This window comes from Oryzias latipes, chromosome 11 (assembly GCF_053564925.1).
Source record: "Oryzias latipes strain Hd-rR chromosome 11, Olatipes_Hd-rR_3.1".
NCBI classification, from domain to species: Eukaryota; Metazoa; Chordata; class Actinopteri; order Beloniformes; family Adrianichthyidae; genus Oryzias; species Oryzias latipes.
The window spans coordinates 27005063-27019312 of NC_136247.1; the positions used below are offsets into that span (position 1 = coordinate 27005063).

At 37.7% G+C, this 14250-nt stretch overlaps 1 protein-coding gene across 2 annotated transcripts; it reads left to right on the plus strand.

Moving 5' to 3' along the window:
• Positions 1–230: 230 nt before the first annotated feature.
• Positions 231–13408, plus strand: LOC101175175 (H-2 class I histocompatibility antigen, Q10 alpha chain-like). 2 transcript variants are annotated; one of them, XM_078955108.1, is made up of 9 exons: positions 231–752; positions 1718–1990; positions 3551–3841; positions 4537–4821; positions 5000–5122; positions 5754–5783; positions 6347–6406; positions 7135–7176; positions 10893–13408. In XM_078955108.1, exons 2-9 carry the CDS (start codon positions 1795–1797, stop codon positions 10901–10903), a joined length of 1038 nt encoding a protein of 345 aa, XP_078811234.1. In that variant the 5' UTR covers positions 231–752; positions 1718–1794; the 3' UTR covers positions 10904–13408. The 2 variants fall into 2 exon arrangements, with proteins under 2 accessions (XP_078811234.1, XP_011478979.2); XM_011480677.4 differs by lacking the exon at positions 231–752 and adding an exon at positions 861–1037.
• The last annotated feature ends 842 nt before the right edge of the window (positions 13409–14250 follow it).

Here is a 14250-nt window from a genome sequence, read left to right on the forward strand (position 1 = left end):
TAAACAAAACATTTAAATTATAAAATAAAAAATTAGGAGAAGAAAAAAAGAATAAACCAGTAAAAAAAAAGGTGTGCCAAACAAAGACGCTATTAAAGTTTTATTTTAGTTTTTTCATTTTGATTATAAAAAGATATCATGTTTTCATCCTATAGATCAGTGCTTTCTGAGGCTATGATCCTTCCGGTTCCTGACTGTTGTTTGAGAACATGACGGGAAGAGGCGTTCAAGGACAACACGACGTCGTTGTTTCGAGTGAGGGGCGCAGACCTTTAGGAGGACGTTACTTCGTGAAAGAAATTTGCCCTGGGGAAATTCTAAATGCCCCACCGAATCCATCCATATTACTGGGTGGCTATTTATTACTTATTTTAGACTTTTGGACGTCTTTGTGCTGATCACGAAAATAATTGTAACCTGTGTCGCATTCAAATGATCTTAGGAAAGACAAACACATTTCCGCGTTATTGGGGAAATGAGTCGCGAAGTGGGCCAGCTATAGAAACTCTCACTTTGTTGCTTTTTAAATACATACTGTACAATATATTGTATTAAAAAATCATAAAAGTTCTTGAATTTAAGTTTCGGCCCGAGCATTCAGGGCTGTTTGACAGAATGTCGTTAATTTCATACTAAACGCGTTTGTCATCACGGTGCCGCACGTCTAGATTCACCTGAGGCTCCACGCCCATTTGAGACACACCTGTCGACCGGCCAAATTCCATAAAGCTGATGAGTCCCGTTGGCATCACGTACGTTGCAGAAACCTTGATGTGTTTCGATTAAACATTTCAAATTGAGTTTTAATAAACAATATCGCGAAAAGAACCCAAGATGTCTTTAAAATCCAAGCTACCCTTAATGCGTCATTCAAGCGCGTTTCCGTGTTGAGGCAGACGCTGTGTTTGTCGCGTGCGGAAGACGAGGAAGAGGAAAGATTTTAAAACTAAACTTTGAATTCGAATAAAGTAGAGTTTAAAAAATGTTCATTTTATCATTCTGTGTCCTTTTTTGGACATTCGTGGCAATAAATGGCGGTGAGTTATCGTGTTCAGACACGTTAACTTTGGTCCGGTTGAAATCGAAAGTAAAAATTTAAGGTTGTGACGTCGTTTAAAATTCACATTTCTTTGAGTAATTTCTGTGTGATTTACGAACTTAAACTTCATTTACTTCGAAAACTTGCAATGTTAACATGTTCTTTAAGGAGTCAGACATTACAAAAAAACATTTTCAAAAAATAATAGATCTCTTCCCTGCTTTGTGTAATGCTAGCATGCTAGCTTAAAACATAGCTTCTGTAGCGCAACTTTAACATTTGCTATAATTGTTGTAGCCGTTCTATTACAAATAGAAGTTTATGTGACACAGTTCTCTGATTTCATTTTTTAAGCACATGTCACTTTTGTAGAACACTGAATGAAATAAATTTCCCCGTGGGAGAAAAGCTAGTTCCTGTTAGAAAAACGAACCAACATCACGGAAATGATTAGCATAGTGGCTTCCTTCTGTTGTCCTTGTATGAAATGCAGTACTTCAGCAGTCCCTGACATGTTAGATGTTTACATCTAGTCATTTATTTCATGACTTGGATTGTAAATTGACCTTGACAGAACACCACATAAATGAAAAACCCTTAGTGTAAGCCAGCCAGTCCACAAAAAACAAAAAAAAATCTCTTTTTTACCCTTTTTGTTTATTTCACTCTGTTTTTCAGAGAAGCACTCCCTCACGTACATCTACACGGCCTTTTCCCATCCTGTGAAGCTCCCAGGCATCCATGAATTCACTGCTATGGGTCTGCTGGATAACAGAATGATCGACTACTATGACAGCTCTGTGCAAAAGAAAATTCCCAAACAGGACTGGATGAAGGAGCGACTCCAGCAGGAATACTGGGATAAAGGCACACAGTCCCGGCAGAGCAAGCAGCAGTGGTTCAAGGTTAACATCGACATCCTGATCAACCGAATGAGACAAACGTCTAATGGTGAGATTTGAAGAGATGGGTCATGTGTGCAGGGCTCCAGACTAACTTTTTTCACTAGGAGCACAGTGGCCCCCAACTGAAAATTTAAGGGGCACAACCAGAAAATTTAGGGACGCATACCGTAAATCAACATTCTAACCAAATCTACTAATTTCCACTGTATTACTAATAAATACTTTAATAATAGATGCAGAAATTACAATGTGCTGTTCCAAATTCAGTGTCACATTTTATTCTGGACTTTTGAAGATGCAAAAAGAAAGTAAACTGACAGCAGCATTGCTGTCATGACAGTACAAATAGTAAACAAAATACCATACATAAAAAAAGTTTTTAGTGACAAAGTGATTACCGTATTAACCTTTCGGTCATTTCACAGTTACAAACAATACTTAAATGTATGTAAACATTAGGGGATGGAAATTCATGTTGGCGACACCAAATAGGTGCAGCCAAGATGCACAATAAGCGTGTTTGAGATCGCCCAGATGGATGAAACGCGGCAACATATCAACTGGTGTGTGACGTATATTTTTGTTTTTGCTCCAACATCACCTGTCAATCAAAAAGAAATATCACGAGAAAGGGGCGGAAGCAAGACCCCAACCAGAGCGAACGCAGCTGGAAATTTAGTACTGACACAAATCACAGATCATTCTAAGAGGAAGAGGCATATTAAAAGTAAATTGAATGTTAAGGACAACAACTTCCTGTTCTCCTTCAGTCTCGCTGCAGCTTCGCCTTCATTCCCCCCCCGGGGGGCCCAGGCGCGGCGTTGGTTCATCTTAAACACGTCTATCGTTGCATTTTCCCCACGTGTTTTAAATGTGTCTAAGACTAAATCCTGTTGTTGCTCACACGTGTTTAATGTTAGAGCCCCGTTAGCTGTCACGCATGTCGGTGTGGGACATTTATTCTCCTCAGCTGACCATCTGACGCGGGAGCGGTGTGCTGCCGTGACAGCCGTGCATGAGAGCCGTGGTTTGGTTCGCGAGTTTGAGACCCCTGCTGTACACTCTGGCTCTGGTACACTAGCTGCAGGTCGGAAGAACGAATCAATAGTTCGCTTGCTCATAGCTCAGACGCACATGTCAGGTTGATATTTGTCTCCGTTTCCTTCCCACAGATGTTTATGCGCGCTCGATAATCTCTAGGCCCCTCCCCCTCCACGCATTTAGCCACTTACAGTGACTTTCCCTATTCTTCTCACACGCAGTGGCCGCCTCACAGACGGGCATCACGTGATTGTGTGCTCGCGTTTGATGAGTATGTATGCGAGTGTGTTTGCGTGCGTGTGCGCTCGCGTCTCATTGCTCATTTCATTGATCATTGACGTGCCCCTTCCATGTTTAATGTATAAAAAATACGGAGGGTGGGGGAGGCAAATTTACTGGTCGCACATGTGCGACTGGATGTAAAATTCAGTCGCGCACTCTCAAATTTTGGTCGCAAAATGCGACCAATTGGTTGCAGTCTGGAGCCCTGGTGTGTTCTGTCCACTTGATGCTTTTTGTGTTTTAGTCAGTATAGTTTGATATAATTCACATTTATTTTCCTCAGACACTCACGTTCTTCAGTGGATGCATGGATGTGAAGGTGAAGAAGATGAACAAGGCAACCTCCAGTTTAAGCGTGGCATGGACATGTACAACTATGATGGAGATGACTTCCTGGCTTTTGATGATAAACATCAAGTTTGGGTGGCTGCAGCAGATGCAGCATTCCCCACCAAGAGGAAGTGGGATGATGTCACAGCTCTGAAAGACTACACCAAGGGTTACCTGGAGAAGGAGTGCATGGAATGGATGAAAACCTTTCTGAGTTATTCAAAGCAGCAGCTAAGAAATGCCTGTATGCATTTTTAGAATATTTTTAAACAATTCCAAATGTAGTTTTAGCAATAAATAGTTAGTCTAGTAACCGAAAAATAATCTCCTACATTTATTATTCAAATACATATATTATTTTTCATTATAGTATAAGGTATTTAGTTATCTTTAGGTTTCAGACATCAGCACCATCACTAGGTAAACAGCAGTTGTAACTGCTTGACGTTTCCAGATGGTTTTGTTCTCAACATGGAAGAATAGAAAACTACACAAAGATCTGAACATTTAATTTTCCATGTTTAGACAGTTTAGTCCAAGTTTGGAGGACTGTCCTGGTCTGAAGGCATCCTGAAAGCTCTTCCTTTAGTATTAGCTGTTAAATCCAAATGTGTCAGTTACTAAAAAGTACATCTAGTATTTTCTGAGTCACAACGTCTCTACAGTCTATTTGAGAAACAAGATAGTTGCCTATGAAGCTCATAAAACCAAAGTCCAAGTTGTGACCATCCAGAGTCCTCGTCCATCATCCAAGCTGATAAGACGACTGCTGATCAGATTTATTACCTTCAGAAATCAACTTTCACTTCTGGAACCATTCCTGAACACATTCTAGTTAGTTTGTATATTTGCTAAACACCTCCTGATGAAGGTGCAGAGAAACAAAGCAAATGAAAATCTGTTCAAAGTAAAGATTGACTTTTTATTTTCTCCTTTCAGCTCCTCCTGACGTTTACATATTCGCTAAAAAAGCCAAAGAGTCCTCCAACATTGTGCTGACGTGCCTCGCCACAGGCTTTTATCCAAAAGACATCACCCTAAACATCAGAAGAGATGGGCGTGTCCTCACTAAAGACGATGGAGTGATGAGTTCTGGAGTTCGTCCGAATCACGATGAAACCTTCCAAAGAACAGATTATGTGGAGATTTTAAGGAGTGACTCTGCTAACTACACCTGTGAAATCATTCATCCAGCTTCTGACATGCATGTTGTGAAAACATGGGGTAAGACCCTCTTTGTTGCTTTTTATCCATTAGTTGTTTTTTCACATCTCTAGAAATCTCAAAGTTTTAGATTTTGTTGTTTACATGTTTTAAGTTGGAAAATTACTTCCAGTTTACACAATGTCTAACTTACAGTGAGAGAATGTAAAGAACATGAATCTGTGTTTTTCTGTTCTAGATCACCACCTTCCTCCTGTTGATAAAAATAACCTTGGTCTTTATGTTGGCATCGTCATTGGTCTGCTCGTTTTGATTTTGGGCTCAATTATCGTGTTTCTTGTCAAAAATCCGGGAATCTTCAGTAAGTTCAATGTGTTTAAGATGCGTCTTCTTAGAAACATAAAAAAAAAAATCTGAATAATGTAAACTATGTTAAAATAATAATTTTAATATCTTATAAATTATTGACATATTTTATTTTTCTTTGACAGAAATGTTTGAAATTAGTAAAAGCAAATGCACTCAAATTGATGCCATTCTAAAACCGTATCAGGTTAAAGCGTCAAATCCAAATTCATTCATTAAGCTCTTTTTATACTGAAGTAACACAAGGTTGTTATCTACAAATCCCTTCAGGGCTCGCCACAGCCAATCAGCTTTTCTCTGATTTGCACTGAGACTTTTATCACGGATCCCCTCCCTGACTCTATTTTATCTGCGCTGGGGGCCGACACAGGGAGACCCAGACCCCCCCTGGGAATTGAACCCTGATCTCAAAGGCCAGTCCTACAAACAGCCAACAGAGCCATCCAGCCGCTACTAGAATAACACAATGTGCTTTACAAAATTAAAATATCTTATAAAAAAGAAATGAAGGTTACATTTGATCTACTTTGATCAGGACAGATTAAAATATTAATTTCCAAGATTATCAATCAGAGTTTATTAGATGCTGCATCATCCATGATTTCTAATGGAATCTGTTTTTACAGGACTTAAATATCAGCCAACCAAGAATAAAGGTAACACTCTTCTTTCTATATTTTAGTTTTAGTTCAACTTCAAGGCCTTTCTACAAATGAAAACACGTACCTGAGGTGTGCATTTTAAACAACTACTGGTTGTTTTTAATTTTTTATTGTGACAGAATCCCTTTTCTTTAGTCTTTAAAAGTGAAACAAATAGAAGTCAAAGTTTTATTCTTTGTAATGAAATATGAGTAAAATCCTAAATTTTCCTCATGACTCAATAAAACAAACTTATTCAAATGAAGCAAAGAAAAGCAGGACATTCATTTCTGGTCTGCTTCTGTTTGTTTTTCTTAAAGAAATATTGAAAGTTTTTATTTTCAAGATAATTTAACTTTAAAAAATTGCTATTTAATTCAAAGCAAACCATAAAACAGATCTTTGCTTTAAACTTCTTTTTTTTTATTTTTTATAAATTGATAGTTTTATTTTCTTGAACATTTGACCACATTAATATGAAACCAGATAAAAACACGACTGAAAATCCTTTTTGTTAAGACAGAAAAAATGAAATGTATTCATGTTTTAATTTTTTTATTATTATTCTTTAAATACAGATCCAGAAGACGTGAATTCAGGTCCTAAGTTTGAAATCCCTCTCACCAAGGAAGACAAAAGTAAGAGTTTTCTGAGTAGAGATCGAACAATATCCTTTGTTTGTTTTTTGTTGGTAGTCCAGAAGACAGATAATAAATATTTGGATCCAATTTTCATTTGCAGTAGAGGTGAAAATATCGGCATCAATGATAAAAATAAATCTAAAATAAATATTTTTGTTTTTAAATGGGTCAGATATATAAAATAGTCGACCCTGTTTCTGAGTAAATGTTCAGGTTCCGCTGTGTTGAAACATGTTTGTGATGCAGTAACGGTCTATAAAATAGAAAATTTCCTAGAATTATTCCCCAAAACAGAAATCATGTCAATGTTTTTCATTGCTGAAGATTTGTATTTAATTTTAAGATGAAAACAACCAATTTATCTGCAAAGTTTCAGCCAAACAAAAACCAAAATAAAGCTTGAATCACTTCCAGATTCAAATCTACATTTCACAGTATTTTCTAATCATAACCAGTTTCATTAGAAGGGAATAATTTGACGATCTTACTATAAGTTGTCTTTATGCATTTAGAAATGATCTCTACTTTTGTTGTAGAAGTCAGTTAGTTTTGATTTGTTTCTTGTTTTTCTAACAAACATTAACATCTATTGGTCCTATTGTGCGAGTATTTCTTGGTCTGCTGGAAGTTTCAGGGTTTTGGTTTAACTTCCTTTATGTTTTCAATTTTTACGTCTTTGGAGGAAACTTTAAAATAACATTCTTAACCAGATCTTTCCTTCACAGACTCGGGTTCATCTCTTAACAGCAACGACTCTGCTATCGGTGGTAAGTATCTTTTATCTTTATATACATAAAGTGGTCTGTAGAAGGACAGAGACGTCAGTGGGGAGTGTCTTCCATCCATTACAGCCAATATGGATGATATAATGAACAAGACCACCTTAGCACCATGAACCAGAAGGCTGTTAGAGGAGTTAAAGTGAGTCAGGAAGAAGGTCAAGCCACAAAAAGACAGACAGATTCCAACCGTAAAGGATTTTCTCTTAGATCTGAGATTTTGTTTCAATACAGACTCTATCCCAACTTTGCTAGAAGTCAGTTTAAAGTCTGTGGAGGTGATATGATGCAAGCGTTAAAGATGTAGAGCAGTTGGTTAACATAAGACAGCAGCTTGTAGATGGCATAACTAGCACAGATGCATCTGGTCTTTCAGGTGAACTGAAACTGATGTTTCTACCACTAGACCAGAGAACATGGAGAGAATCATGAGTGTTATAGGAAAGCAGCTCAGTGTCCCACAATGCTTCAGGAGTGTGGCTTTGTATGATAGGAGGAGGCTGGAGCTCCTGGTGACTTAGAGAAGAATTTAAAGACTGGAGACGACCATCACAGAATGATGGTGCAGAATATCTGCAGCTGGTGAGAGAAGCTGCTGTAGATGACATTGAAAACACACTAAAGTACTTTATCAGGTGACTCAAGGTGAGATGGGAAGGTTTAGGGCAGGGGTCGGGAACCTTTTTTGCCGAGAGAGCCATAAATGCCACATATTTTTAAATGTAATTTTGAAAGAGCCATACATTTATGTAGTGTCCCTTTCCCACACTGAGGCACGGAGACTCAACCTCTTTTAAGGTTCTTTATTCTGGTTAGTGCAGACCGCAACAAACGCCGAACAATTAATTCAGCAACTCCTGAATCTCTCCCGCCGAGACGAGAGCGCTTCTCCCAACTTTATATTCCCCTGCTCCCGCTGCAGCCCTCCCATTTCCCTTATTCGGCCCATAGCTGAACCCCATTGGTCCAAACTACCTAACAACAGGCTGAGCGACAGAACTGAGAGCCAATCAGATCTCTGCTTGATGCGTTTAATGAACTCCAGAACTTTTAACGCGGCCCAACAGCCAAGTTAAACTCAGTCCGCGACAATATGTTTAAAACTAAATATACAAATGAATGTGTTCATTTGATGTAATTTCAACATTTTTAAAGTACAATAAGTCTGTGGATTCTTTTGAATAACGTTGTTATGCTGTTGCTGATAAATGATGAGTATTTCCCGTGGTAGTTTTGCTGATGGTCTAGTCAGGTTGATACGTGGTGAGTTTCTGCTTCATGCAGGCATTGAGACTTTAAACGTGATTGTAGGTCTGAATGTTCTGTAGATGTGAAAAAGACTGATCACATGCAGACACGGAGTTTAACACACACTCACACGCTGCAGTGAGTGACAGGCAGCGGGTTTTACGTTTTTACAATCCCTGCGCGATTCACCTGCTGCCGGTCCCCACAACCCCCCCACCCTCTGCTTTCTTCCTCTATCATCCCGTGGCCGCAACTGCGCGCTCTTTCTCAGAGACGGGAGCCCGCAGTTGTAGGCACGTCAATTCAAAGGTTTCCAGCTGGTACAAACTCTGTGAAATAATAGATAATAGTAATTGATAGCGCTGGCGCTGATTTCTCTCTCCAAGCACTGCAACTACTCCGCGCCTCTGGCATCGCATCGCGCCCGAGAAGGACTGGTCTAATGAAAAAAAAAAAGTACAATTAAAGATTTGTCTGCGAGCCACATGTGACCATAAAAAGAGCCATATATGGCTCGCGAGCCATAGGTTCCCGACCCCTGGTTTAGGGCAAGGGGGTATTCCAGGAAACATGTTTAAACTAGCCTGACTTTAAGGTGACCTAACAAAAAAATGATTTATCTTAACTGAAGCAAATAATTAAGTTAGATCAAAGTAAAAAAGTTTCTCTTTCCAACATCCATATGTGGTCTTATCACCCTCTCATGGCGGAAAAAGTATTATCTGAGCTTCTTCATCCACTAAATCATCTTCAAATGGACACGCCATGCTGCTTCACCTCTCTGTAAACAAACTAACCTTCAACTAAACCTGCTCCAGACCAGGTTATGTTCAGAGCATGAGTTGCCATGGCAACTTGACCTACCCTGAAACATACCTCTGTTTCTGGAACCGAAAGCTGAGGTTATGGTGGTTCATCTCCGCGGTGATGAAAAATTCGACACCGTCACAGCTTTACGTGTGTGTGATGTAAGGATAACGAGAGTGAATTCCTACCACAAGCTTGAACTAACCATCATGCATTCTGCTAACTATACATGTTTAGGACTACATTATTAGAGATTCATATAGATAGGAAAGGTTCCAGACATGTATAACTATGAATTCATTATATTCTTGATACTAGAAAAGTCAATAGCTGTAACTATTATGAAACCCACACTAGAAATAATCATCTTGTCATTTTTACAAAAATAATAATAATAATACCGTATTTTCCGGACTATAAGTCGCACCGGAGTATAAGTCGCACCAGCCCAAAAATGCATTATAAAGTAGAAAAAAACACAGATAAGTCGCACTGGACTATAAGTCGCATTTTAACTTTCACAACCTTATATGACACAATCATAGCAGACTGTTTATCTCATAATTTCACAGTAATTTTTTCTCAAACTTATTTATTTATTCCTTTCATGAAGCATCATTGGCTAACTAATACTCTGTTTTCATCCTGTATTTGTAGAAACAGTTTTCACTTTTATTGCATTTCTGAATCTATGAAATCATTGGAAAATAGAATATTATGTTTTTAGCCTTCAAGATCTTACTGTAGAAAAAGTTTGCTGATTCTCTGAGTCACTTAACATACTCTTAACACTTAACATACCTCATACATCAAATTGACCCAGGAACATCATCTCTGTTCCTCACAAATGAACATAACAGGAGGGTTAACAATGTATTTATTTCAATTTATTTCTAATATAAGTCGCTGCGGAGTATAAGTCGCACCCCTTGCCAAACTATGAAAAAAAGTGCGACTTATAGTCCGGAAAATACGGTAAATAAAAAGTTAAAATAAATATAAAATATTCAGAGTAATTACCCATGACTTTTAGAAACCTGCAAATGAGATGAATTGGTTATTGTAGAGAGAAAAAGGCGGGGAGACAACACCCCATAGAGGCCAAGACGGTCACGTATTTAGTTCTCAGATGAAAATTAATGTTCATTTAGGAACTCAATGAGTGCTGACCATACAGATAGTGGTTCAGTCGTGTCGTTGGAAGAAGGTACTGAATTGGCTAAAGAAATGTATTCAAGAAACAGGTTTTTCATATAGACAGGTTTATGGTGTTCTTTGATTTCCAGCCCATGAAGATGTTTTTTTTTTTGTACCAATTGTTATTGCTACAAGAATATATTTATTCTTAGACGGGTCAAGATACAAATTTGATTGTTCTGAAAGGTCTTCTAATAGACACAGTGAAGGTGTACATTATCTTAAAGTCCCACTCCAATCATCTTTTGGTCTATTTTCCAAATTCCCAGTGGTCTTTTAATTATGATGATTCTGTTTTTTAGCCACAATAAGAAAAGAAATGTCCTTTTCTAGGACATAGTTTCTGCAGAACGACAGCAGTTGATCAGGAATTCACCCCTGAGTTGTCGGTGGGACTGTTGGTACGAAGCAACCCCCCTTTGTTTGAACAAAAATTGTTTTTATCTCTTCAGGTTGTAACTGAAAAATCAAGCTCGTCTTCTTGGAACAGGGGGGGTCAGTGAGCCTGCATGTTTTCCAGACATCCCCCCCCTACTCCCATCTTCTGACCTGGATCAGACGAGCCTCACCAGAGAAGGAGGGTATGTTGGAGCACAAGCCGGAAGCAGCTCTCTGTCCAGAACGTCCCATTACAAAGATTGTAACAATTACAAAAAACAAAACCTCTCAACCACATTATATTCCCCAAATGTTTAAAGTGCCTTGTCGTCTGGACAGATAATTTCTGTGATTAAACTGTTTTAGCTTTGGTTTAGAAAAAGGATATGGTCATAATTCTGAGATGTCTTCATTGTGAAAAATATCTGGAGTCAGGTTAGTTTCCCCAAAAAATAAATCATATAAACTAAATCAGTTATATCCTAATTATAAAATAAAAGTACAATTAGAATCAAGCAAGGAAAACAAAAGAGACTAAATGCCTTTGCTTCACACTGGATTATTATATTCAATTATCTCTTATATGTATAAATATCCAGAAATGTTTGCTTGGCTGTAAAATAACAGCACTATGCAAGAGAATGAGTTATTTAGAAACATGTGACCCATTTCTGCCTTGATTCTTTGTTTTACACAGTTTTCATTTAGTAAAAAAAAGACATTTTTACTGTAGTTTCAACATTTCAGATGCTATGAATCAGGTTGGAAAGTAATTTGTAAAATTAAAAAATAAATCACTCAAAGCACTTTTAAAATATAAGGATATGATCAAAGGATTTGGTCAACCACTTAATTTTTTAATTTTATTGAATGTTTTAAAGGATTTTTTTATGTTTTAAGGTTTAAAAAAAAAAGCCAAAAATATGTGAGGGTAAATGGCCGAGAAAGTTTGCATTATCAGAATTAACACACGCTGTGGAGGCCTGAACCGTCTGATGCAAAGAGAACGTACATAAAATGTACTATGTGATAATGCACATAGGTATCCATTAACCCGTTTATACCATGGTCACTTATAGTAGAAATAAGTATTCAATCAATTCTTACTACTTTATTCTTGCTTTTTTTTTGGTTTAGATCTTTTTTTTAAATAAAAAATGTAAATTTTGTTACGTGATGCCTTGTTGTCACGGTAACATGACAACACGCCGCTGCAGTCGGCCCCGACCTCGACTGTAGCAGCAAAGGAAAGAGATGTAAACGCTGATGGTTACGATGAGTCAAAGCATCAGTTCAGACAGAAAGTTCAGCTGTTAGCTTGTTTTTGTCCGGATGATGAAGATAAAGGTTGTTTTATAGAAGCCAGCGCAGTGATACAGAACATTTAAGCTATGTGACCAGAACTACTTTTTAGGCGTGGACTGTCCCTGTCCGTTATCACTTTTTAATGCACAGCCAGCAGCCAATCAGAAGGAAGTATTCACTCAGACCAGGGTAGAATCATTTAAGAACGTTATTCAATGAATGCTACGCTTCCGTTTTAGCTCAAACTTTTAGTTATTTGTTGATGTTGTTTTCTTTTGCTCATTTATGTTGATTTGACTTGTTACATTTCTGTTCTGAACAGTTTTCATAATTTTACTTTATGTTACAGCTTCTAAGATATTTTGAAGTGTTACTCAATAAGTGCAGCTTTTGTCTAATTTCTGAGCAACACATTTCATGAAGCCATAGTAGTATTAAATGTTACACAGACTGAGATGTCTGCTTTCTTTCTAAATTATATTTGGAAACAAATCCGTTATTATTTTAGAGACTGTTAGAGATGAGATTAACATCACACTATGGAAGACTATTGCATTCAATAAAACAAGTTATTTTATTTAAAAAAAGTCCCCAGAAGTGACCTTTGTAGTTCTTTAAAGTAATAGAACGGAAATGACGGAAGAAAATCTGAACAAACAGACTGAGCACTTATCTGCTCATGAAAACTATAAGATGGGCTGCCGTCATAAGTGTCATAGGTGTGATGTTTTTGGTTTATGTTCTCGTCACGATCTTTCCGGTCTGTTTTGTTCTACCTGTTAACTTTGTTGACAAACATTACAGAGCAGAACGTTGGAAATATTAAATATTGACCAAAATGAACTGCTTATCTTGTTTGTCAGTCGATCCCGACGACGATATCGAGCACAAACCCGTGACGTCTGTGGCCTGCTGGACGCTCACGTTATAGTGCGGTTAACTTTTTGTCTCGCAGTCAAGAATTTTCTTTTCTATGTTTTTTTGTGTTTTTCCACTTTTTGCAAAAAAAAATCTGATTTTTATACATATTTTTTTACGTTCTCAAAAATATTTAAATGAAAATCACAGTAAAAAATTAGAATGAATATCCTCCTTTTTTATTTTATTGAATGCAATATGCTTCCATGCGACACACTGACTGTACGATAATAAATTCAGGCTGCATTTAAGCCAAGTTTCACTGAACTGTAGTAGCTAAAGATGAGCCCTAGAGGGCGTTCAATGGTCAATTTGATTTGTTACTTGTACCTGTGTTGTCTCTAAAAATAAATAAATAAAAACAAAATTCTTCTGAAGCTCATTTGTTTCTATTTTGTGGACTGTTTTAAGAATAAAACATCACATTTGCACCAAGATTCATTTTTATTTCCAATAAATAAAAATATAAGTTAACATTGTTATTTATGTTGATCTATTACTTTATTAAATACAACTTAACAGAAAAGGTCATTTAATCTTAGAAGTTTCACCAATTCTTTTGACTTGAATCAGAATCAGAATACTTTATTTTTGCCGGGGGGGGGGAATTACATTTACAGCAGAGCTCCTATCTCCACATTTCTACACAGTCAGAATAAAGAGAGAAAAGTTACTTACAATACAGTCTAGTGCAAATGTTCAGTGTTCAGATGAACAGTGTGTAGCATGAAATGTATAGAACTGTTGTGTTGCTTTCTAAGGTAGATGCTTCTTATTGAAGAGTTGTACAGTTTAATTGCCACAGGAAGGAAAAACCTTTGGTGATCAGTTCTTCTTAAGGGGGGGTCTTGGTTTTGCTGACCGTGAGCTCCTGTATTGATCCAGGAAGTGGTGGAGAGGACAGTTGGAGGTATCCAGGATGCTTTGCAGATTTTAAGTATCTTCCTGTCAATCACAGGCTGTAAGGAGACCAACTTTACTCCCACCACGTCTCCAGCCTTCCAGATCAGTTTGTTTTATCTGTTTGAGTCTGCAGCCTTCAGTCTGCTGCCCCAGTACACCAAAGCAAACAAGACTGCGCTAGGGACCATGGACTCCTAAAACATCCTCATCATGGCTTTGCAGATGTTGAATGACCTGAACCTCCTCAGGAAGTAGAATCTGACCCTTTTTACTGAGCATCTGTGTTCTGACCCCGGTCCAGTTCAT

Bases quoted from the DNA above. Each gene is read 5' to 3' on its own strand.
- LOC101175175 (XM_011480677.4), top strand. From the start codon at position 983: ATGTTCATTTTATCATTCTGTGTCCTTTTTTGGACATTCGTGGCAATA. The intron at 1,991-3,550 runs GTGAGATTTGAA...TATTTTCCTCAG, and splicing joins AATGAGACAAACGTCTAATG to ACACTCACGTTCTTCAGTGG. The intron at 6,407-7,134 runs GTAAGAGTTTTC...TTTCCTTCACAG, and splicing joins TCTCACCAAGGAAGACAAAA to ACTCGGGTTCATCTCTTAAC.